This window comes from Hemibagrus wyckioides, linkage group LG06 (assembly GCF_019097595.1).
Source record: "Hemibagrus wyckioides isolate EC202008001 linkage group LG06, SWU_Hwy_1.0, whole genome shotgun sequence".
NCBI classification, from domain to species: Eukaryota; Metazoa; Chordata; class Actinopteri; order Siluriformes; family Bagridae; genus Hemibagrus; species Hemibagrus wyckioides.
Genome location: NC_080715.1, coordinates 32,690,165 through 32,713,694, shown reverse-complemented (window position 1 = coordinate 32,713,694; position 23,530 = coordinate 32,690,165). Strand labels below are relative to the sequence as shown.

At 39.4% G+C, this 23,530-nt stretch overlaps 4 protein-coding genes across 4 annotated transcripts; 2 read left to right on the top strand and 2 right to left on the bottom strand.

Annotated features, from left to right (window-relative positions):
• The first annotated feature begins 57 nt into the window (after positions 1–57).
• Positions 58–6,603, top strand: spryd7b (SPRY domain containing 7b). The gene is made up of 6 exons (XM_058390901.1): positions 58–384; positions 797–913; positions 2,865–2,901; positions 3,021–3,209; positions 4,196–4,320; positions 4,776–6,603. Exons 1-6 carry the CDS (start codon positions 276–278, stop codon positions 4,871–4,873), a joined length of 675 nt encoding a protein of 224 aa, XP_058246884.1. The 5' UTR covers positions 58–275; the 3' UTR covers positions 4,874–6,603.
• A 218-nt stretch (positions 6,604–6,821) lies between these two features.
• Positions 6,822–10,802, top strand: gtpbp8 (GTP binding protein 8 (putative)). The gene is made up of 6 exons (XM_058392061.1): positions 6,822–7,592; positions 8,079–8,177; positions 8,276–8,406; positions 8,494–8,593; positions 8,895–9,013; positions 10,665–10,802. The coding sequence occupies exons 1-6, from the start codon at positions 7,278–7,280 to the stop codon at positions 10,750–10,752; spliced, it is 852 nt and encodes a 283-aa protein (XP_058248044.1). The 5' UTR covers positions 6,822–7,277; the 3' UTR covers positions 10,753–10,802.
• Positions 10,803–10,866: 64 nt separating this feature from the next.
• LOC131354429 (E3 ubiquitin-protein ligase TRIM35-like) lies at positions 10,867–15,126 on the bottom strand. Its single transcript, XM_058392058.1, has 6 exons — positions 14,679–15,126; positions 13,564–13,659; positions 13,242–13,472; positions 13,098–13,120; positions 12,893–13,011; positions 10,867–11,935 (listed from the first exon to the last, which is right to left on the bottom strand). The coding sequence occupies exons 1-6, from the start codon at positions 15,075–15,077 to the stop codon at positions 11,391–11,393; spliced, it is 1,413 nt and encodes a 470-aa protein (XP_058248041.1). The 5' UTR covers positions 15,078–15,126; the 3' UTR covers positions 10,867–11,390.
• A 5,621-nt stretch (positions 15,127–20,747) lies between these two features.
• On the bottom strand, positions 20,748–22,817 carry LOC131354432 (E3 ubiquitin-protein ligase TRIM35-like). Its single transcript, XM_058392062.1, has 3 exons — positions 22,590–22,817; positions 21,037–21,267; positions 20,748–20,915 (listed from the first exon to the last, which is right to left on the bottom strand). Exons 1-3 carry the CDS (start codon positions 22,704–22,706, stop codon positions 20,889–20,891), a joined length of 375 nt encoding a protein of 124 aa, XP_058248045.1. The 5' UTR covers positions 22,707–22,817; the 3' UTR covers positions 20,748–20,888.
• Between the last annotated feature and the right edge of the window lie 713 nt (positions 22,818–23,530).

The window sequence follows — 23,530 nt, the reverse complement described above, 5'->3', positions numbered from 1 at the left end:
CCTGGTTATTTTTCTTCCCCCTGTTTCCATGCCGCCAGTGAGAGTTCGCGCGCGCTCTGAGCGGTGGAGGGGGTGAAGGTTGGGCTCCTATGATTGGACGAACCAAGGAAGAACTTTGATGGTCGATACCGCGGTCCGTCACTAGAGGGCAGTGCGGCCTCGCATACACAACCATCCCCACACACATTCCCCGAATTTTCTTCCTTCCCAGAGGCTTCTGTGACGCGTCTAATGGCACTTCCGTTTTTTTCTTCTCCAGTAAGGCTAAAGCTGATATGGCCGCAATGTTTACGTCCTGTCTGTGCTGCTGTAGTGGTGATGGTGGATCCGATCATAAACCTCTTAATGAAATGCCCACCGTTCAGCTCGACACGCACCACATGGGTACGAACTATTAACCGGTTACCAGCTAGAATAACTAGGAATAAAAATAAATACATGATTTAGCGTCAATACCCTGAATATCGGACAGTGGTCCAGCTGAATGGACAGTGTAGCCATTTTGCGCTTGTGTTTATAAAACCGTGTGGTCAGGAACAGAAAATTGACTCTCTTGCTTTAACTCTTCTATTATAATGTCATTTGTCCCTGCTTTAGCTAGTACTGATAGCTTGCTAACGACTGCTTGCTGCTCTGCTACAGAACCCCTGTCTCTTACCCACGCCTTCAGTCTGTTTGATCTAATAGACCCAGAATGGTGTACCCAGCTCCAGGTGTCATGTCTGTGATGAAATACATACCCAGTGAGATAGAGAGGGACAGATGTGCGCGGTGGTGATCGTGTGTGTTCCTGCAGGCGCGGACGTTGTAGTGGTGAAGAGAGGGAGGCGGGTCTGTGGGCGTGGAGCATGCCTCGGCTCCGCCCCTCTTCACCAGAACGAGAGCTACTTCGAGTTCAAGGTCCAGTCCACGGGTGAGTAGACACGGACATTAAGGCCAACAACCGTGACCGGGATGAAACTCGTTCAGGCGACAGTGTTAATGAGAACAAGAGTGTTACTCTGGTGACGATTTAATTCAGTGTTCAGATTCACGGAATATTTTGAACAAAAAAGTATCTATCTATCTATCTATCTATCTATCTATCTATCTATCTATCTATCTATCTATCTATCTATAAATGTATATCTATAATATATATCTATAAATAAATATCTATATCTATGAATATATAAATGTTTAAAACTAATACATAAAATTGCTTTATATAAATGATTATATTGTAAACAAAATGTACAGGATCTCTGACAGGGAAAAATGATCTATTGACATTGATATTGCTACTAAAATGGCCGCATAGTGGACCTAGATGTTTATACTGCAATGATTCTATCTATCTATCTATCTATCTATCTATCTATCTATCTATCTATCTATCTATCTATCTATCTATCTATCTGTCTGTCTGTCTGTCTGTCTGTCTGTCTGTCTATCTATCTATCTATCTATAAATGTATATCTATAATATATATCTATAAATAAATATCTGTATCTATGAATATATAAATGTTTAAAACTAATACATAAAATTGCTTTATATAAATGATTATATTGTAAACAAAATGTACAGGATCTCTGATAGGGAAAAATGATCTATTGACATTGATATTGCTACTAAAATGGCCGCATAGTGGACCTAGATGTTTATACTGCAATGATTCTATCTATCTATCTATCTATCTATCTATCTATCTATCTATCTATCTATCTATCTATCTATCTATAAATAAATATCTATATCTATGAATATATAAATGTTTAAAACTAATACATAAAATTGCTTTATATAAATGATTATATTGTAAACAAAATGTACAGGATCTCTGACAGGGAAAAATGATCTATTGACATTGCTACTAAAATGGCCGCATAGTGGACCTAGATGTTTATACTGCAATGATTCTATCTATCTATCTATCTATCTATCTATCTATCTATCTATCTATCTATCTATCTGTCTGTCTGTCTGTCTGTCTGTCTGTCTGTCTGTCTGTCTGTCTGTCTATCTATCTATCTAAATGGTGGAATATGAGTGGGGAATTAAGAACTGTCCACTGTACTAAACTTAACAAAATGTACACATTTATAGATCTTTGTAAAACACATATTTTGTGCTGTTGTGTGTACTACATCCCAATGACCTTACAAGTAAGTTCATCCAGCTGTAAAATCGCATGCATAGTGCAAACCTAGTGCTTCAGAAACTGTTGATGTCTTGAGATGTTTGCCTCATAATAGTTTACAGAGAATGGTATAAAAACCTCAGTGATCAGCAGTTCTGCAGACAGAAATGTGTTATTAATGAGAAAGTTCAGTGGAGAATAGTCTTTCAGCGGTTGGAGCTGACAGGAAGACTACAGGAACTGAAATACACACTCAGTGTTGTGAGCAAAAAAGGAGAAGAGAATACACGTCAAGGCGAATGGTCTGTAACATAACATCACGTTCCACAGGCTCACCAACAACAGCTTTTCTTTCTAATCAGAAACTGGAATATTCTATGAACTTTCCACAGGCTTTCAGAGTTTTGCCAAATAATAATACTTCCTGTGCTGCGGTCAGTCTGTCAGTTTACCAGAACTGTGTCTCTACATTGGGTAATGGTCAGCTTTAGCCTTCAATCAACATAGTTGGTCAGTTGTATAAGAAATGAGAAGTTGTAAGTTGCTCTGGATAAGGTCATCTGCCAAATACTGGAAATGTAAATGTAGAAATGCAAACTAAAAATTGAGCATAATGATTGTGCAGAAGAAAATAAGTCAAGATCTAGAAAGATAGCCTCAAGAGATGATTGAACAGAGTACAGCAAGCTGAAATGCCCTATGTTCTTTTATGGTGATGTTATTATGCTATTATTGTCATAGCTTATCAGTGTGTCTTGCTTACTTTTGCCCAGAAAGGGTGAGTTAAAAGCAGTCTGGAAAACTGTACCATGTAATTTTCTCTGAATTACTGTAGACATTCCTGTGCATGCACTAAATAAAGCTATGAGAAATCTACAAAGGTGTGTGAATTAACAGTTTGGTGCTCAGGCACGATGGATCTGTCTATCACAACAACGAAGAGAAGAACTGCCTGCCAGCTAACAATGTGCTAAGATGTGCAATATTGCCACATTCTTACAATGTGGTAAGAATGTGGCAATATTGCAGCAGCAAATTTATTCTGTTTAGGGGAAAATGTGGACTGAAGTGTTTCTTTCCAAAACAGTACATCCATTTTTTTCAACTTTTTTAAGCCTGCTGAACAATTATTCAGTATCATTTTTCAGCACACATTTCTCACACAATTTACATTTTCAGTGATAACACTTTTTTTGAATAACAAAACATTTTGTTTGATAAAATTAAATACCTATCAGATATACACCAGTCAGCCATAACATTGTGAGCAGTGAGAGGTGAAGTGAATAAGACTGATGATCACCTCATCATGGCACCTGTTAGTGGGTGGGATATATTAGGCAGCAAGTGAATATTTTGTCCTCAAAGTTGATGTGTTAAAAGCAGGAAAAATGGACAAGCGTAAGGATTTGAGCGAGTTTGACCAAAAGGCCCAGGTTGTGATGGCTAGACCACTGGATCAGAGCATCTCCAAAACTGCAGCTCATGTGGGGTGTTCCCGGTCTGCAGTGGTCAGTATCTATCAAAAGTATCCTTAAAAAAAAAAAGTATCCATGGAGGCCCCACCTCACAATTTACAGGACTTAAAGGATCTGCTGCTAACATCTTGGTGCTAGATACCACAGCACACCTTCAGGGATCTAGTGGAGTCCATGCCTCGATGGGTCAAGGCTGTTTTGGCAGCAAAAGGGGGACCGACACAACATTAGGAAGGTGGTCATAATGTTATGCCTGATTAGTGTATATACAGTATTTTGACCTAGAAAAAAACAATTATCAGTTAAATAATGAAACGCAAAAAAATAACTTATTACATTACTATTATTCTACTTACTTATAATATTCAAATAAAAAATAATCGATATGAATATGAGTGGCTCTCTAAGAACAGTAATATTGAAATTTGGTAAGAATTGGTTTAATGGTTAAAGTGGTTTTGCTGTGTTTGAGAAGTTAATTTCACATTTTCTTTCAGACAACTTTCTGTCCTTTGATGTTCACATTCAGGGCTGCTCTGAAAAAAGCGATTCCCTAAAACAATTCCATTAACAAATTTCGATGATTGTTTACAGGTCATGTTTGCATGTCTTTCAGGGATTAACCTATGACCATGTGGAACTGAACCTGTATCTGAATGGGAAGAATATGCAGTGTCCAGCCTCAGGCATTCGAGGGACTGTGTTCCCGGTTGTTTACGGTCAGTTTTATTTTATATATGTATATATATGTGTATATTAGATAGATAGATAGATAGATAGATAGATAGATAGATAGATAGATAGATAGATAGATAGATAGATAGATAGATAGATAGATAGATAGATAGATAGGAGGTATATGAGGTACAAAGTAGATGGAAATGCTAATGTAGGGTAGCAGGTAAAATAGTGACAAAGATTTGGGGATAAAAATGAATGTTAGCTTCAACTGAAGCTGAGGTGTTAAATCCGAGAGACTGTGAGTAATGAAAGAATGTTCTACTGACATGTACTTTCATTTATTTACAATACATTTACCCAAAGTGACCTATACTTTAAGATATAGCACAAAGCTGTAAGATACAGGTGAAGCTGTTTTCCCCAAGGGCACAGCAGTGAGCTTTCCACTGCCCAGGTTATGAGTGAAAGTTGTGTTTGAATCTCTGTCCTGCAGTGGATGACAGTGCTATCATAGACTGTCAGTTCAGCGACTTCTACTACACTCCTCCTCAAGGCTGTGAGAAGATCCTGTTTGAACAGCAGATCTTTTGAGTCTTCTGCTTCATATGCACTTGCAGAGAAGCCATCCTCAGGGCTTTAAGGAAAGAGCTGATGGTGGAAATGTGTTGCACTGCTCTGTCGTGTTGTTTATGCCTTCTCTGTTGCTGCTGCCGCCGTCTTGATCGCCAGGAGACAAGCCAGGTGTTTGTATGTGAAAAGAAATTGACCATTTTAAATAGTGTACACACACTCAGCCATAAACAGTTTGAATGTCAAGTTAAGTGTGTGTGTGTGTGTTTTAAATGTAATGTAGCCTGTACACCTGGGGGCTTTAGTGTTAGTGTGTCACAACTGAGTTTCTCCTCCAGATTCTTTGGTTTCTCTAAATGTTCCCTATGTGTCCCGTCCTGTATGTGTTGCTGAATTGCTCTCAGTGTTCCCCAGTTAGGCTCCGGGTCCACTGAAACCCTGACCAGGATCTGCAGTTATTGAAGATGAATGAATGACAGAATTAATTATTTCCTACATTTTTGTGTCATTTTATATACCCAGGACAGGAACTTTTATTTATTTATTTTTTTTATATATTTTTACAACACTGTAGTAGGTCCCCTGGTGTAAAAAAAAAAAAACATTGTCTGAAAAAATGATTGTCTTTTAAGTTTGCACTATTTATGCATAATCAAAGAAATGACCAAATTATGTACTGCCACAATTCCAAATAAAAATAAACTCAGTGTATGAAACTTGTACACAGGTTTGAATATGTATAGATTCAATCAGACTCCAGTAAATGTTAGAGGCTGAAGAAAAATTAAGCAATTTTCGTGTTCTGATAGTGATGCTTGAAAAAAAAGGGTCCTAGCATTGATGTGGATGATGCCTAACACCTACCTACACATTTCTGCAGACCAAGTACATCCCTTCGTGGCAACGGTGTTCCCTAAAGGCAGCGGCCACTTTCAGCAGGATAATGTGCCCTGTCACACTTTCTCAAAAATTGTGCAAGAACAATTTGAGGAACATGACAAAGAGTTCAAGGTGTTGACTTGGCCTCCCAATTCCCCAGATCTCACTCCGATCAGAGCATCTGTGGGATGTGCTGGACAAACAAGGAGACCCCACCTCACAACTTACAGGATCTGTTGCTAAAGTCAGAATCCACAGCACACCTTCACAGGTCTTGTGGTCCATGCCTCAAAGAGTCAGAGCTGTTTAAGAAGCACAAGGAAACCTACACAATATTAAGCAGGTGGTTTTGTTATAGCTGATTTGTGTATATTATGGATAACTGGCAGAATCTGAGGTGACCTTCACCAAATATTACAGAAAATTGTCTTAAAAATCTTCGACACCCATGTGGATAATAGGGAAAGGGAAAAGGAAAATGAAACTGCCAAGCAACCCGATCCTCCCTTCTATCCCAGCAATACTGAGTAATACCACTTTAAGTGCATGGCACAAGTTAAAAGGGCTTTGTGATTTTTTTGGTAACTTTAAAATCTGCATTAAGGGCAGCAGAATGCTCAAGAATAAATCAACCAATGTCCCTAACACAACTCCACCAGAGAGCACCCTTCAGGTCTTCAGACCACCTGTAACCTTTCCTCTCAGATCAGAGGAGCAGTGGAGCTACATTCCCAGAGTGCTGAGCCTTACACGGCCACTGAGATTATTACAATAATAATTTTGATTAGTAGCCACTGCTTGTGACCACAGGTGAGGACAAAGAGGCATAAAATAAACACAGTGCTTCATCTGGTGCTCCAGGTCCACCACAGACAGCGGCTCTAGCAATGCTGCTGCCGCCGCTATTCTTTGAATTTGAACATTTACGTCAGGATTACATTTTTTTTTTTAAATAATTAGCATTAAAATAAAGTCTGAAAATACCGCCATTTATTTATATAACCCGCTTTAGGTAGTCTTCCACAACACCGGAACTGCTGTAAAGGGAACTTGTTTCCACAGGTTTTATATAAATGTAACACCAAACCTTCAACATGTTTTCTTGCTCACTCCCTGTTTTTACTCACATGTCCGCGAAGTCCACAGTAAGTTTTATCCCTTTGTGGTGACAGCTAATAAATATTATCTCCAAGTGATTTTGTCTTAAAGAGAACATGTGATCTGTAACACATTTAATCAGGCACTTTCCGAAGGAATCCCCAAACGACCTTATACTGGACATCGTGTGCACTGCATAGGGTCAAGAAGAAGCTTCATGAGATCATATATGTCTCATTTTAAAACAACTACTTTATTTTATATTGCGAACTCTTAGTTTTTTTTTTACTTAATTCTTTAACAAGTGTGCACCTTGAGATGTTTTGGTACTTTAATACCCGAGGAGGTCAGGAATAGCACTTGACATGCAGATAGATAGGTACTTTCGGATTTTGTCCTTTATCTTGTATCACTAGTCGTATTTGCAAAGCCTGACCTCCGCATCATCATGAGTTTGCGGATCCTGCTGCACGTGCACAGCTGTGTCCGGCTTGTGTCCACGCGTCACGCGCACGAGCTCGCATCCCTGCGCCAGGTCTCTCTGCTGCCGGAGAACAAGCGCCTGGGTCTCCTGTATCCGTTCAGCAGTCTGGAGGCACACCTGTCACGACAAATAGACAAGACACCATTTCACCTTTTCCAACCCGAACTGGGAGCCCTCCAGTGTGCGGAGAGACTCTTCACTCCATCTCCCAAACACCAGATACTCTACTCTTCATCAGCTGTGCACATAGACCACATGCCTGACCTCACACAGCCTGAGGTGAGATTTTTTTGTTATTCCTGAAGTGTCACACAAACATCACATTGCTGGTCTCCACCGGTCAGGTTGCATTTCTGTATGTTGTAAAGCCTGGCTAGTCCATCGTGTGCATTTGATGACTGTATGAGCGAAATAGTTCTGAGTGTGCTCAGAACGAGGTGAGAGAGCTAGACACTGTGCTGCTGCATCACTCTCTTTAGAGTCAAAGGACTAATCAGGGGAAGTCACACAGAGTGTTGGGTAACAGAAAACTGTTAAAGAAAGTGAAAACAGGCCAGCATGTTGATTTAAAAAAAAAAAAAAAAAGACTGCAAAAACATTTTGGATGTCACTGATGAACACTAAAGATGATTACTCTAAAGAGTAATCCAGAGTGGATTTCCTTTTAAATATTTATGCATGCTTATATTATAGGTATGAATATAATATCACTGTTGTGTTGTAGAGAAGATCTGATCTGTGTGTGTATGTTGGTTTGATCTGCAGGTGTGTTTCATAGGCAGGAGCAACGTTGGCAAGTCGTCTCTCATCCGAGCCCTGTTCGCTCTCGCGCCAGAGGTCGAAGTACGGGTTTCCAAAACACCAGTAAGGAAACAAACGTTATGATTTCTTTTCTCACCTCTACTTCCTTTTTTTCTTCGGTTTGTGATTCGTTTGTTTTTTTTTCTGATCGTGTTATGTAGGGACACACAAAAAAGCTGAATTTCTTTACAGTGGGGAAAGCGTTCACTCTGGTCGACATGCCTGGTTATGGATACAAAGCCCCAGAAGACTTTGTGGACATGGTTGAGCCTTACCTTCAAGAAAGAAAAAAGTAGGTGTAATCCGAATCCGAACGAGTGTGTGAGCAGGAATGGGAATGTTAGATGGTATGATGGATGTTCTTTTTTTTTTTTGTTAGTCTTATGAGGACCTTCTTGTTGGTGGATGGAGGTGTAGGACTGCAAAAGTTTGATTTGGTTGCTGTGGAGATGTGTGAAGAGTTTGGCATTCCCTATGTGGTGAGTGTGTTCGTCTCTTGCACCTGCTGTGAAAGACCAGCAGGGGGCAGCAGAGTACAGCGCAATATTATCACACTGACCATGAATATGATGTTTCTTATTAGCACGAGAATATAATTTTAAAAGATTTTAAGGGAGGCACTTCTGTATGTCACTAACAAGCTACAACACATGTAGTTGCCCATGATGTGTATTTATGTACTGGAATTTTAGACATAAGGTCACATTGTGTGACAGTATTGTATGTGTTGAATATTTCTTATTGATTGACTTTAATTACATTTTCTCTCTTTGTTTGAAGATGGTGGTGACTAAGATAGACAAAAGCCGTAAGGGGGCTTTGCTGTCCTTCCTCCTGCAGCTCCGCGATTTTATAAAGGATAAAACAAGCACGTGTTTTCCCCAGCCCTTTCTTGTGAGGTAAAAAATCAACACATGTACACAATATGAACATGGACATGTTCTTGGACCAATGTCCTTCTCCTTCAACCCCTCAGTTGCTTAAGAATCCCTCTAGATGCACAAGTATGTAATAATGGAACATTGCATTGCATTACAATTCATTAACTGTTAAGACAAATTGCTTAATTGGGACAATATTGGTGCGGTCACTGGGGCAGAAGGTAGCACAAACTCCTCACAGCTCCAGGGTCCTGGGTCTGATCCTGGTACTGGGCATCTGGAGGGACTTCAAGTAATTCAGGAGGGGCAGTGATTGATTTACAGACACCATGTTCACACACACACACTGCACAGCAGGGATATACCATCACACACTGCACATCATTAGAAATGTCTTTTACATGTGTACCTGAATACGTTCTGTAGTTCTCTCAGGTTAGAAAACGTTGTACCAGTCGCACCATTATCCAGCAGTTTGCTTGATTTTTATAGACCGTTCCGAGCATATATAAACAATAACAAACGCGTCGCAATTCTACTGCGCGTATCTGGTCCTGAAGCATTTCCGGTGGCGCCATTTTTAAATCATAGATCTGTCAAAACTAAATAACAAGTAAGAATTTTTTAGGTTTGTTTGACCTTTTCTGAACAGTTAAAGTATTTGCAAAAACCTACAAAATAAATGATCAGTTGGAATTACCGGACCCTCTATACAAGACTTTAAGGCAACAATTTTCAGTTCACCTCGAGTAACGTGTCCAGAGGTGTGCGTCTGAAGCTGTAAAAGTTTAGCACTGTCTGGATGCTTATAAATATGTTCTACGCGGAAAAGTTGAGATCTGCCCATACAGTGTGGATGACGTTTGTTTTGTCCTTGGTGAAGTCAGAGCAAGTAAATGGTCTCAAAAACGTACTCTGCATGGTTCAACGCTATGGTAACTGGGGAGGTTCTTAGTAGACATTACACTTGCATGGATGGTCAGTCTGTATATCAGACCTTCCTGTGTTCTTCAGGTGTGTTTTTAGAGATCACAAACAAATCTTTACGCCATGATACGCTATCAGTATATCCAAAATCATGCCGTATGAACGTCCTTCCTCAAAGTAGTGCTGAATGAATTCCATTTTCTTATGAATATATATATATGTGTGTGTGTGTGTGTGTAATATGTTTCCAGTTTGTGGGAGACATCTGGAAGTGTAAATGGATCAGATAGTCACTGATGCATGCACTTAAAACCTGAGATAGAATCACACCAAGCTTGTTTTCAAGTGCCTGAAAGTAACATTTATCACATGTTTTGTCACAATGAATCATATCATGACTAGGAATCCTGTTTTTTTTTTTTGTGTGTGTTTTTATTGATAAAAGATATTAGCTAGCTAATAATACTGACTTGGATACATATAGCAGTAGTAGCACACACCCCATACACATGCTAAACTCTCTGTGTAGTGAGGTAGTATTACATATCACACAAAAGACAACACTGACATTCAGGCAGGCCATTTCAGTATAAATCAGATTTTAGATACATTTGGGCCTGTGTGGAGATGAACATCTATATTTAGGATAAATATGCTTATATTTCAAACAGAGGTTTGAGCTCTTTAATCATCAGCACATTCTCTTTCTCTCTTTTGCTTGTCCTTGCCCGGTTTCTCTCAGTTCAGTGCAATACTCAGGAATCCACGTCTTGAGATGCTTCATAGCACATGTGACCCGAAATCTCCAGCTGAGCTCCAAACTCACCTGAGAACCATAAAAAGGACTAAAACACACAATGACGAGAGACTGGTCTACTCTGGTCCGATCCAGACATGGCAGCATCTATGGCCTGTGTTTCTCCATCTGGTGACTGTTCAGGCCGAGCCTGGGTCAAAGCGATATGAGACTCCTTGATTTGGCGGTACAGAAGATACCTGCAAACTCTTCCTGCTTTCATCTGGGTAGAGATACAGATTCCACAACAAGGATGGACTACATGGCTATCAGTAGATAATCCCTAGGTAATGGTCTCATTTGAATACAAATAAAGGATACTTCTAGCAAGGCAAAAGCTGACCTCCTGGGTCTGACTATGAATCTATATAGACTGACTAACAACATAAATCTGAACCTTTTTACTTGTACCAAACAAATTCTACAGTCTGCAGAATGTAGGAGGTTATCCAGCAGAAAAGAGTGTTGTGTAATTAAATGTGACATGAAATAAATATATTTAATATTTCTGTATTACGATAGCCAAAAGATGTCAGATTATTATTGTAAAAGGCAGCATGGACATCATTCAAGAAAATCTGTTTCAAGTTCTAGAATAAAATAATACCTGAGACATCTATGAAAAGCTTCTCCATGCTGTGCAACTCTCAGCTATACGAGCTGAGCTTGCGTTCATTTTAAGAGATTTACATTTTCATAGTTTCCAGTGGGAAGGACCTGTAGAGGAGACATTTCAGAACCAATAGCTAAATATGGCAATAATCTGTCAGTAAATGTATGTGAGAGAGTGTGTACATGTGTGCCAGTAAAAGGGTCATAGAATGACAGATTTCCTCTGTCCCAGTCCAGCTGCAGTCTGATCCTCTGAAGCTTTTGTTCTAATGTGAGGAGACTGTGTGGCTGTGGTGTAGAACCTGCTCCATATTCACCATCATAATACCACATATACCAAAGTCCAGTTCTGGAGTTTATATCTCCATTCCTCTGAGCGGATTCTGTCATCACACCCAGTGACCAGGCTGCACAGTCTCCAACGTCAACATCCCAGCAGTGTGTCCCTGAGTTAAAGCCCTCAGAGCCCAGGACACATAAGCAGGCATGTAGTCTCTCTGGATTGTCTGGCAGCTTCTGTTCTTCTTCACTGAGTCTCACACTGGTCAGATCATCAGATACAATGAGAAGAGGATGAGCAGTGTTTGGGTCCAGTGTTACAGGCACTGAGAAAAGCATAATAAACAACAAATAATGTGTAATTATTTCTTTAACTGTAACTGTTTCTTTAGTTGAGTTGATATCCATGTTAATTTTTGTATTTATATTAGAAATGTAATGTTGTGGTGTATTGACTGCAGAAAGGAAGATGGTCCAGAAGCAAGCTGGACAGCAGTAAGTTTAAGTATTGGATCAACAAGGCCAGTTCTTTTGGTTCTACATTGAAAACATTTGGGTTTGAGACAAAAATAGAATTTTATCTGTTTCAGCAGTTCTGATCCTTACATCTATATGTCTTTAACAACACCTTTTGTTTAAAGCCACCCATTTTTATACTGACATAACTGACAGGTGTTTCTTGCAGCCCAGGTGTGCTTGGTGAGATTGATTGACTGATTAAATCATTAATAGCTATGCTCTGGTATTGAGTCCTGGGTTTCACCTGTGAAGATTGTGTTTGTTTTTAAAAACGCCAAACCACCATGAAGACTAGAGAGCTGTCTAAGAGAGAGGAAAAAAAGGACCATTGCACAAATATTGAGCACAGCTAATGCAACGATTGTCCCGAAAAAGAAAGGGATATGCAATCAATTATTGAGTGTGATTTACTTTTAGACTATCTAGTCCTTATGCCTTTGCTAATCTATCTTTGGGTGGTCTGAAACCAAGGGTGCCATGCTCGAAGTTGATTAACACATCTACTCTACCCGGAAAGAAAAGCTGAAATTCTGATCTATTGTTTCATATTCGTCTTTGTATTGATCTTGGTATTCCAGTAAGTTTTTGGGGCTGGGGGTGATCTGTATATCTTCTTTTCATTAATGGCAGCGTCCTTGAAAGCCTGTTCTCCAGTAGGTTAAAAAGTACTTCAAAGACATAAAATGGTCAAAATGCTCTATTGGATGAAGGTGAATAAAATAAAACTAACACACAAACACAAAAGAAAATATAAAATCTCTTACTGTACTGGACAGTGTCCTGCATCTTCTCCCAGACTCTGAACTTCAGGTTGGCCAGATGTTGTGCCACATGGATCAGTGCTTCTGAAAGCTCCTCTGGATGCTGCAGTGTGCACTGGGCTCTGCAAAAACATTCAGGAGTCAGGGTTGCTGTGGGTTTTGATTCAGAAAAACAGAGAAGCAGAGAGACAGGAACCACATCACTCACCTTTTCACTGTGGCCTTGTAGTTCTGGAAAACAACAAATCAGTGGATATGATACACATTTTAACACCACTGAAATGTGACGTTTATGATGATGGAAAGAAGTTTTACTTTCTCACAGTATAAATACTGACTAAATGATCCTCACTTGTAAGAACAGGACGTCCTCAGCTCTCATCTCCTCTTCTATGGCTCTGATTGTGTCTGAAAGAGATGATATGTCTCTGCTCAGCTTCTCAATCTTCTCCTTCATCATCTGACTCTTCTGCTCCTCTTCCTCTCTCAGTGCAGCGATCCTGACTGCCTCTTCATCTCGTAGAAACTGGTGAAGCTTCTCAAACTGCTCCCTAATCTGACACTCTGTTTGTTGGGCCTGAATCTGCAATGAAGAAGAAATCACATGAAATATAATTTTTAAAAAAGGCAATGATGTAAAAGGCTATTATAAAAACTCTGTTATTTTTTTAAACCTGTATATATTCTGCAATCTGACTCCAGTTCAGTTTGCAGTCTTCACTGTTCTCCAGTTTCTCCTTCAGGAGCTTTAATTCAGTCTTGAGCTTTTCCTGAAACACAAGTCAGCACACTGAATGAAGATTGTGTTTGATATATTAAAAATCCTGGGTTTTCCAATCAGGGGCCATTATCCACAAGAAGGCACTACGCTTTTGTACCTCTTATGACTGTTTAAATCCTAGACTAGCTTAAATTGGACTTTTACATTTAGTTTCAGTTATCATCGATATGCAACAGATAATTTCTCATATCGAAGCCATTCACTAAAATCAGAGCAATTTCACCCATCCTGTGAAGATAGGAACTCAAATTCTGACCAAATTCATGCTCAAATGAATATACACTCACTGACCACTTTATTAGGGACACATGTATACCTGCTCATTTATGTATTTATTTGATCAGCCCATCATGTGTCAGCAGCACCCTGTGTTAAATCACGCTCCGGATAATGCTCATATCAAACATCTGAATGTGATCTCAGTGACTTTAACTGTGGTGTAATTGTTGGTGTCAGTGGGCAGGGTGCAGGACTGCAGCCATAGCTAATCTCCTGAGAATTTCTGTAGTATTTACATAGAATGGTGCAAAAAAAAAAAAAAAGTGCAGAAATGTCTTGATGATAAAAGCCAGAGGGGAATTTGCAGAGAGGTTTGAGCTGAAAGGAAGGCTCAAATAATCACTCCTTTACAACCAGGGTGAGCAGGAAAGCATCTTAACACATCTGGACCATATCAGAAGGCCATATCAGGTTCTACTCCCATAAAAGAACAGGAATCTGAGGTTACAGAAAGTACACGCTAACTGAAAATATCATCTGAAGACCAGTATGAAGTGTCTATACTGATGCTGACATTGATGCTCAGAGGGTTGGAAAGTCTCATAATTTGTACATTTATGGAATATTAGTGATGTCATTTTGTTTGTGTCCAGGACTTTTCTGTACAGCTGCACTGCAGCTAAACTCAATAAAAAGTCAGAATGCAGGCCTCTCTTCTGTAAGTCACAGTTAAGTCATACATTTACATTTTCAGATTACCTTCCAAGTATTTATGATTATAATTTTTACCTTACAGTCTGTTGCTGCCTCATCAGTGGGGCAGAATTTGTGGTCAGTGTGTTTTCTTGATGTCTGACACACCAAACACACCGGCTCTTGATCGTCTAGACAGAAGAGTTTGAGTTCCTCACTGTGCAGACTGCAGACTGTTCCAGACTCTGGTGATGATCTCTGGCTTCTCTCCTGTAGGAAAGTCTCACACAGGTTTCTTAAAGCAAAGTTTGTGGGTAGCTGACTCTGTTGTGATCTTTTCCTACATACAGGACATTCTCTGGATCCTTTAGCTTCCCAGTATTGCTCCAAACACACTTTACACACACTGTGACTGCACTGCAGGAGAACAGGATCCTTGAAGATGTCAAAACACACAGGACAGGAGAAATCCTCTTCTGAAAACTTAGAAGTCATTTTCTTTTGCAGGTGGTATTGTCTAACTTCCGTATAGTCAAGCTTTCACTTTCACTTTTGACAAAGTAAATCTAATCTACTGTAGCAGATCAGCATATTCAATCTTCCCATAAACAGCTGCGAGTTTACAGTGTTGATGCTGCATTTTTGAACCTACTGTACAAACCTTCCTAGGTAATTCAAGTCTCTGTTTTTTTTTTGTGGATTGAGAGAATCATTATATACTATATTGCCAAAAGTTTTGGGACACCCCTCCAAATCATTGGATTTAGGTGTTCCAATCACTTGTGAAAGAATGGGTCGCTCTCAGGAGCTCAGTGAATTCAAGCGTGGTACCATGATAGGTTTCCAACTGTGCAATAAGTCCATTTGTGAAATTTCCTCACTACTAAATATTCCACAGTCATCTGATAGTGGTATTATAACAAAGTGGAAATAATTGGGAACAACAGCAACTCAGTCCTCGAAGTGGTAGTCCATGTAAAATCAGAGAGCGGGGTCAGCGCATGCTGAGGCGTACAGCGCACAGAGTCAACTTTCTGCAGAGTTGATAACTACAGACCTCCAAATGTCACGTGGCCTTCAGATTAGCTCAAGAACAGTGTATAGAGAGCTTCATGGAACGGGTTTTCAGTGCCAAGCAGCTGCATTTGAGCCTTACTTCACCAAGTGCAATGTAAAGCGTCAGACACATTGGTGTAAAACATGTCCCACTGGACTATAGAGCAGTGGAGACGTGTTCTCTGGAGTGACCAGTCACACATCTCTGTCTGGCAATCCGATGGACGAGTCTGGGTTTGGCGGTTGCCAGGAGAACGGTACTTACCTGACGCATTGTGTCAAGTGTAAAGTTTGGTGGAGGGGGGATTATGGTGTGGTGTTGTTTTTCAGGGGTTGAGCTCAGCTACTTAGTTCCAGTGAAAGGAACTCTGAATGCTTCAGCATACCAAGACATTTTGGAAAATTTCATGCTCCCAACTTTGTGGGAACAGTTTGAGGATGACCCCTTCCTGTTCCAACATGACTGCACACTGTGATGATTTTCACAATCCTGCAAATACATCCCCAATAATAATAATAATAATAATAATAATAATAATAATAATAATAATAATAAATTTAACATGCCTTAGTATGTGTTGGATTATGTATTATAAGTGTTTCTCTGCTGGATTTGTTGTTAAACCCAGATGTATGATTTTATTAATAATTTTGTGTCTTTGTTACAACAGCCTTCTATGCTGAGCAAGAATATACATATTCATTATTTAATGAAATAGAGCCACTAGATGAATGAAGCATTTGCATCTGTACTGATTTATGCACTCAGTGCTGTCCAGAAAGACAAAAGAAAATTCTTCATCCAGTTATGTTGTTCTTTTTCCGTTATGGATTCAGCAGTTTTACTGTTCAACAGTTTTGACAGGAGATTTTAGATTTCACTCTGCACTTGCGTGCTTGCTCCAGGTTCTCAGATTGCCTCCCAAAAACATGCCAGCAGGTGGATTAGATATGATTAATTGCCCCTAGATGTCATGAATGCATGAATATGTGTGTGCATTGTGCCCTCTCATCCTGTCTACTCACTAGTGTTAGTCTCTGGATCCACCACAACTCTGATCAGAATGAATCAGTTACTGGACATACTGTAAGTGACTGTGAGAGAGGTGGAGAGATTTTTCATTCTAGTGACAGTGCTAGCTCAGTGGTTAAGATGTTGTAGGACTTCAAATCCCAGTAATGCCAATCTGCCCCTGCTGGGTGCTTAAAGCTCAACTGCTCAGTTGTCTAAATAAAATAAATGTTAAATCCTTTTTATTTTTAAATATTTTATTGAAGGAATTTAGCAGTACAACTGTGAAACATGATACATTGCAGTTTCCTTTCTTTTCTGATTTTAATAGAAAAACTAAACTGTACCCCCTCCACATAACCCCTATAACATCCTTAAACAGCTAATACACATATGTACAAAGTAATTTAACACAGTCATGCCAAGACACTGAATTAAAGCATGAGCACACACACGAGTCAGAAAGACAAGAGAGATAACGGAATATAAATCCATTCAGGAAGAAATGAAAAGGAGATTGGAATATCAGTAATAAGTAATCAAATAAAAAAAGAGAATATATGCACATACCCACATAATAATATACATACATATAACATACCCCCAAAACACCACAAACCCCAAAACACCATTACCCCCAAGACACCCTCCCTGCTAAAGCAGCTAAAACACATGTAGAAAGTAACAAATCAGTGTTACAAAAGCAATTTAACTCTAACACTAACATAAAGCATGAGCCCATATATTCGAGAAAGGCAAGAGAGAGAGAGTTATTCATATGTATATATATATTGGGCCCGGGATTGATGCTGATGTAAACTTGTAGTAATAGTGAAAGTGATCTTAGGATGAAGATCCTAGGTGTAGAAGCACTACATGAGTTGGGAAAATAAAAACTGGTTAAGATTAAAACAAATAAAAAAAAACTTTGGAAGTTTTCTATTATCCTGAACTGTGGAGGAAAAAGTGCTATGTAGTTATCTGAACTTAATATCACATTAGTGTGATTCAATAACCCTTAATTTCAACAGAGTAACTTCATTCAAAATCATTCAAATTTTACTTTGCATTGCATGATATATCAATGTTCTGAGATATTTTGAGTACTAATATCTAATAAGATATTCTATCAAAACTTCAGTTTTCATATTATTTTGATTTAATTGGTAAGGTGAGCTGAAATAACATCACAACACTTTAATACACTTTTCACAATGAACTGTTCAGAGCTTCTGTAAAAACAAACTTTCACAAAGAATATGAATCTTTTAATCTGCTATACTTCCTGAATGAACTGGAATAAAACAATCTCAGCTCTAACTGATCTGATTCACTCTTACAGAGCACTGAAGTGGCAGGATCTTTACAGAACCAATAACACTTAGATATGGCAGTAATTTGTCAGTAAATGTGTGTGAAAGTGTGTGTGTGTGTTAGTGAGAGGGTTGGAGAATGACAGCTTTCCGCTGTCCCAGTCCAGTTTCACTCTGATCCTCTGGAGTTTCTGTGCTAATGAGAGGAGAGAGGGTGGCTGTGGTGTAGAAGCTGCTCCATATTTACCATCTTTATACCACACACAACAGATTCCACTTCTGGAGGTTATTGTCGGAGAAAATATAATATACCCAGCTTTGAATTATATACCTAGCCTTAAAAGTAGCTTAAGTGCTAATGTACTCAATGCTCTAAGCCCTGACTTGGCAATATTCTGCCTAAAGAGTAGTGTGTATCTATCAAGAATAATTTAGCCATTTATTACGTAGTAAGTAGTTAACTCTGATTAAAAATAGCTATAATAATCAGATATAGCCTCATAGTCTTCATAATAAACATGCAGAATTATTAATGGCAGCATGCTAGCGTAATAACCACACTGGGACTGAAGGAACAGAAAAGAGGAGAGATTTATTGAAACATTAGGAGTTACAACTCAGTCAGCCAGCCTATCCAATGGGATCAGTGGGACCGGAGGGTCAGTTGTAGAAGAAGGAATCTCGGGATCCTGAGGAGAAGTTGGAGAGTAATCAGTGGGAGAAGTTGGGGGCGAATAGTCAGGAGAAGATTGAGGAATATCATGAACACTGTAAGGCATAGGCACAAATTCAGGAGAAAGTTGGGGAATGTCAGGGGAATTAGGAAATGAAGAGGAGTCAGAGGAAGAATCTTTAGAGGAAATCTCAACAGGGAAATCCTCAGTCTGGACGCCTTGAGAGGTGGTGCGTGTCCAATGCCAGTAGAAGGTCTGAGTAGACTGATCACAGGTTGTGGGGTGAAATTGGGTGCTCTGATCAAGACAGACGGTATCTCTCACGATATGGTGAGCGAGGTAAGGAGACTCAGGAATAGAGGATTCAGATAGGTGCTCCAGGAAACCAGTAAGTTCAATGGCCAAACAGGATAGCTGATACTGGCGATAGCGTCGCAGAGCACCCCTGGGACTTCTCCGGAAGATAGCGCGGCGGGCTGACTGAGCTAGAAAAATAATGGGAAATGAGTGAAGATGAGTGAAGTGCATATTGCGTGACTATGTAGTCAGCAAAAGAGAGCGGGTACTAAGGCAGGAGGAACACAGTGTGGGAAGTAGGCCAGGTCACTGTGACATGACAGTGATAGGCAGGTAGAGGAGACAATAGCATTGGAATACTAGCAACCAACAGTGATGAAAAGAGGAAAGGATATGAGGCAGCTTAATGGCACAGCTTAGTTTAAAATTAGTAAAACAAAACTTAGATCAAGTAGGTAGAGAGAAAAGTCATCATGACATAGAGGAAGAGAGCAAGGTACTTACACATTGTTGTGGGGGGCAACGCGCGAGGTCAGGATGAGCCGAGGAAGCACCTTTAAGAGGTGATGGTCAAATGAAGTCAATAAGGAAGTGGCGCCTATAAGTAAGCGCCAATTTTTATAAAAATGGTTGACTTAGCCTAAAAATAAGGGGAACTGGTGAGGATGAAAATTGACGTCATCGAGGGGAGGATGGTATCAATTTAGGGGCGGTATCGGGACAAATGCGAAAATAATGGGAACTGGGAAAACGTATGTAAACTAAGGAAGGAGGGACTAAAGTAGCCATACACTGAATATAATGGGAAATTGCTGGAAATATTTAAATTAGAGAAAAGGAGGCGCCCCGGGGCGCCTGGGGTATAAGTAGAGGGGACTTTTTCGGGGTTTTTGAGACCAGCTGCTCTCTTCAGATATGCATGTTGTTGACTGCATGACTGAATAAAGAAACCTGCTTCTTCTCACCTGTTGACCGAGATCTCTTTTATTTCGGCTAAGTTTTATAGATTGTGGAGGTTATTGGGAAAGCTAAGAGTAATAGATACAAACAAAATTCCACCCTGTGATATGTCCACTCGGAGGGGGCTCTGAGTTCCGACATTATCTCCCCCTTCATCTGAGCAGATTTTGTCATCACACCCACTAACCAGTGTGTACAGTCTCCAACTTCAACATCCCAGCAGTGTGTCCCTAAGTAAAAGCCCTCAGAGCCCAGGACACACCAACAAAAATCAAATCGCTCTTGATTATCAGGAACTTTCTGTTTCTTAACATTGCGTTTCACACTGGTCAGATCATCAGATACAATGAGTTTAGGATGACCATTGTTGGGGTCCAGATTTACAGGTGCTGAAAACACTCTCACACACACACACAGTATAAAAAGCTACAACAGAAATCTTATTGTCACTGTACAAGCTTTTCCAATTCATTAGCTTCACGTTCTCATTTCGGTTCTACGGAGCTAAGCTAACTTCAACATAGCGTTTGCATGGAACTAATAACTTGATAACTGTAACTACAAAATTAATGATTAAAAAACAAATATAACTTAACAGTTTGCTTTGTGCAATTTTCAGGATGTATTTGAATTACAAATATAACAAATCAATCGTCAGTGTAACTGTAAAAGTGTGTTTTCACTTAGTCCATCTGCTCATGCTTTAAACACTGAACAGCCCGATGATGATAGAAGCATCTCATTATAAAAACAATAATAATAATAATAATAATAATAATAATAATAATAATAATAATAATAACAACAATGAAATAGCACTATAACGATTAATATATTAATTAATAAAGGCAGAAATACAGCAGACAGACTATTAAAATTAAACACATACATACACATACAATTACTTGGGCTCTGCAAAAACATTCAGGAGTCAGTGTTGCTGTGGCTTTGGATTCAGAAACACAGAGAAGCAGAGAGACAGGAACCACATCACTCACCTTTTCACTGTGGCCTTGTAGTTCTGGAAAACAACAAAGCACATATCAGTGGATATGATGGACATTTTTACACCACTGAAATGTGACGTTTGTGATGATGGAAGTAATTTCTCACAGTATAAATACTGACTAAATTATCCTCACTTGTAAGAACAGGACGTCCTCATCTCTCATCTCCTTTTCTATGGCTCTGATTGTGTCTGAAAGAGACGATATGTCTCTGCTCAACTTCTCAATCTTCTCCTTCATCATCTGACTCTTCTGCTCCTCTTCCTCTCTCAGGGCAGCGATCCTGACTGCCTCTTCATCTCGTAGAAACTGGTGAAGCTTCTCAAACTGCTCTTTAATCTGACGCTCTGTGTGTTGGGCCAGAATCTGCAGTGAAGGGGAAATCACATGAAATGTAACTGATTTTACAATGATGGAGAATATAATTCTATCAAAACCATGTTATTGTGCAGTTTTGAGCGTTCCCTTGAAACAGTAAACACATATGCATGGAGAATCTGTGTTTCAGCTCTTATTTTACACAGTGTTAACTCATGTCACTGCTCACTCAGAGGATTTAAATGTGTTTTATATGTGACATATTGTATAGCAGGTGTTTCACAATGCCTATACAATGATGGAACTGTCCAGTTCAGAACCAGGAAAGAAAAACTGGCTCTCCAGAAACACAACGTGACAGAAAGCTATCCAACCTCTGGTGTTATATTATCAAAAACCTGGGGCTAAACTGGAATTCCATCCTAGGACTTAGCATTAACATCTGTTAGCACCAAATAAAGACAGTAGAGCTGCCTCATCACACTTCACTATAAAAACCAGAATCTCACAAACATCTGTGAGGCTGAGGTTTCATCCACACAGGTCTCTGAGCATTCAACTTCAGTCATGTTTTCGACTCTAAATCTGGCTGACACCATATCCCCAAGCCAAGTGTCTATCATTGCAAGACAAAAAATGATGAATAATTATGATAAATTCATGTTGACTCAGCTGTGGCTACAGCTGGATATTCAGCACAATTCCCATTGATACTGTATCGGTCCACACAAGTCACAGGACTTCATCACAATCTCCAGAGAAGTATGCTTGATCTTTGCATGCACGCTGAGTCTCCGTACTCTCTCTCTCTCTCTGATGCCCATGTGGACCAACCAGAAAGACACCATTAGAATGTAGGCCTGAATTGGAAAGCTAACACTGACAAACCTAGCTGAGACTGAAAATCATCTTGCATCAACAACATACCAAAGAACTAGCTGGACCAGTTATACAAAGACACGATCTACACTACAAAAGCAGAAATAATTATTGTCAATCTCTATCACACAGGCCACAGCTTCTGTATGAAAATCACCTGACACTGCCTCTTTCCACGCGCACTAAGACTGATGAACACTCCATTTCCTCAGAACCATGATGAGTCAATGTTAGCGTTGTGTTAAGATAAAACACCTTTTTCTGTGCAATATTCTTTTTCGCTTCTGTACATAGGAAATGTGTGTTTGATATTGTGACAAAACTGGAGCTCATTAACAGAGTACAATACAATAATGTATATTAATAGGAAAGGCATTTGTTAGTTATTATATTGCTAAATATATAATTAAATATTTTAGCTGTTCATGATTAGTAAAGTTAGTATTATTCTTTTTCTTCTCATCTTTTCTGATATGAAATCACCATCTTACCTTACAGTCTGTTGCTGCCTCGTCAGTGGGGCAGAATTTGTGGTTGGTGTGTTTTCCTGAATCCTGGCACACCAAACACACCAGTTGTTGATCGTCCAGACAATTTAAAAAATCCATTTTCTGTCTCTGGTATTCTCTTACACTGTTACTTAGTGCTCACTTAGTTTCTGTTTCAGTTTTGATCACACCTTTTGTTTAAAACACACAAGCTTGTAGATCCAGGCATTAATCACTTTCTGTCACAGTCCTGAAGTTAAACACAGGAGACCAGAATGCTACAGATTGTTTATGAAGTGCTGAATTTTCCTCAATAGGAGAAGTGTTAGAGAATGCTTTTTGCATGTTCATATGAGTTTACATGTTCTCCCCATGCTTTGGGGGTTTCCTCCATGTATTCATTTCCTCCCAGTTCAGAAACATACATTGTAAACTGATTAGCATGTTTAAACTATCCATAGTGTGAATGCATGATTGGTTGTCCACTCTAATGGACTAACCCTGAGTAGGATAAACTGTTCAGTGAATGGATGAATGAATGGAAATATAATCAAAAATTTGAAAACTACTGATTGCACAATTGATTCTGACATCCAGAAATGACCACACTTTTAACTGACCATTCATTTATCACAGAAAAAGCTGAATTTCTTCACAGTGTGAACAGCCTCCACTCTGGTCAACATGTTGGACTACAGATACAGAACTTCAAAAGAATTTGTGGAAGAGTAAAAAATGTAGGTATTTATAATAATCAATTAATTAACAATTCTTCCTAATTCACAGTGGACATGCTAGAGCGGTGTGCAGGACAATGGGTACCTGGGTTGGGAAACTGTGAACTATGTGGTGTTTCTGTTTCTCATGCACCGGCTCTGAAGAACCAGCAGACAGCAGCAAAGTACAGCTCAATATTATTACACAGACTGCAACCCATGTTGCTG

Excerpts from the sequence above, each read along its gene's own strand:
- gtpbp8 (XM_058392061.1), top strand. The coding sequence starts at position 7,278 with ATGAGTTTGCGGATCCTGCTGCACGTGCACAGCTGTGTCCGGCTTGTG. Across the intron at positions 8,594-8,894 it reads AGTTTGGCATTCCCTATGTG|ATGGTGGTGACTAAGATAGA; the intron begins GTGAGTGTGTTC and ends CTTTGTTTGAAG. Across the intron at positions 9,014-10,664 it reads CCCCAGCCCTTTCTTGTGAG|TTCAGTGCAATACTCAGGAA; the intron begins GTAAAAAATCAA and ends GGTTTCTCTCAG.
- LOC131354429 (XM_058392058.1), bottom strand. The coding sequence starts at position 15,077 with ATGACTTCTAAGTTTTCAGAAGAGGATTTCTCCTGTCCTGTGTGTTTT. Across the intron at positions 13,121-13,241 it reads AGGACGTCCTGTTCTTACAA|AACTACAAGGCCACAGTGAA; the intron begins GTGAGGATCATT and ends GTTGTTTTCCAG. Across the intron at positions 13,012-13,097 it reads TACAAGGCCACAGTGAAAAG|AGCCCAGTGCACACTGCAGC; the intron begins GTGAGTGATGTG and ends ATGTTTTTGCAG.
- spryd7b (XM_058390901.1), top strand. The coding sequence starts at position 276 with ATGGCCGCAATGTTTACGTCCTGTCTGTGCTGCTGTAGTGGTGATGGT. Across the intron at positions 914-2,864 it reads GTTCAAGGTCCAGTCCACGG|CTTATCAGTGTGTCTTGCTT; the intron begins GTGAGTAGACAC and ends TTATTGTCATAG. Across the intron at positions 3,210-4,195 it reads AAGTGTTTCTTTCCAAAACA|GTCATGTTTGCATGTCTTTC; the intron begins GTACATCCATTT and ends GATTGTTTACAG.
- LOC131354432 (XM_058392062.1), bottom strand. The coding sequence starts at position 22,706 with ATGGATTTTTTAAATTGTCTGGACGATCAACAACTGGTGTGTTTGGTG. Across the intron at positions 21,268-22,589 it reads AGGCAGCAACAGACTGTAAG|ATTCTGGCCCAACACACAGA; the intron begins GTAAGATGGTGA and ends CCTTCACTGCAG. Across the intron at positions 20,916-21,036 it reads AGGACGTCCTGTTCTTACAA|AACTACAAGGCCACAGTGAA; the intron begins GTGAGGATAATT and ends GTTGTTTTCCAG.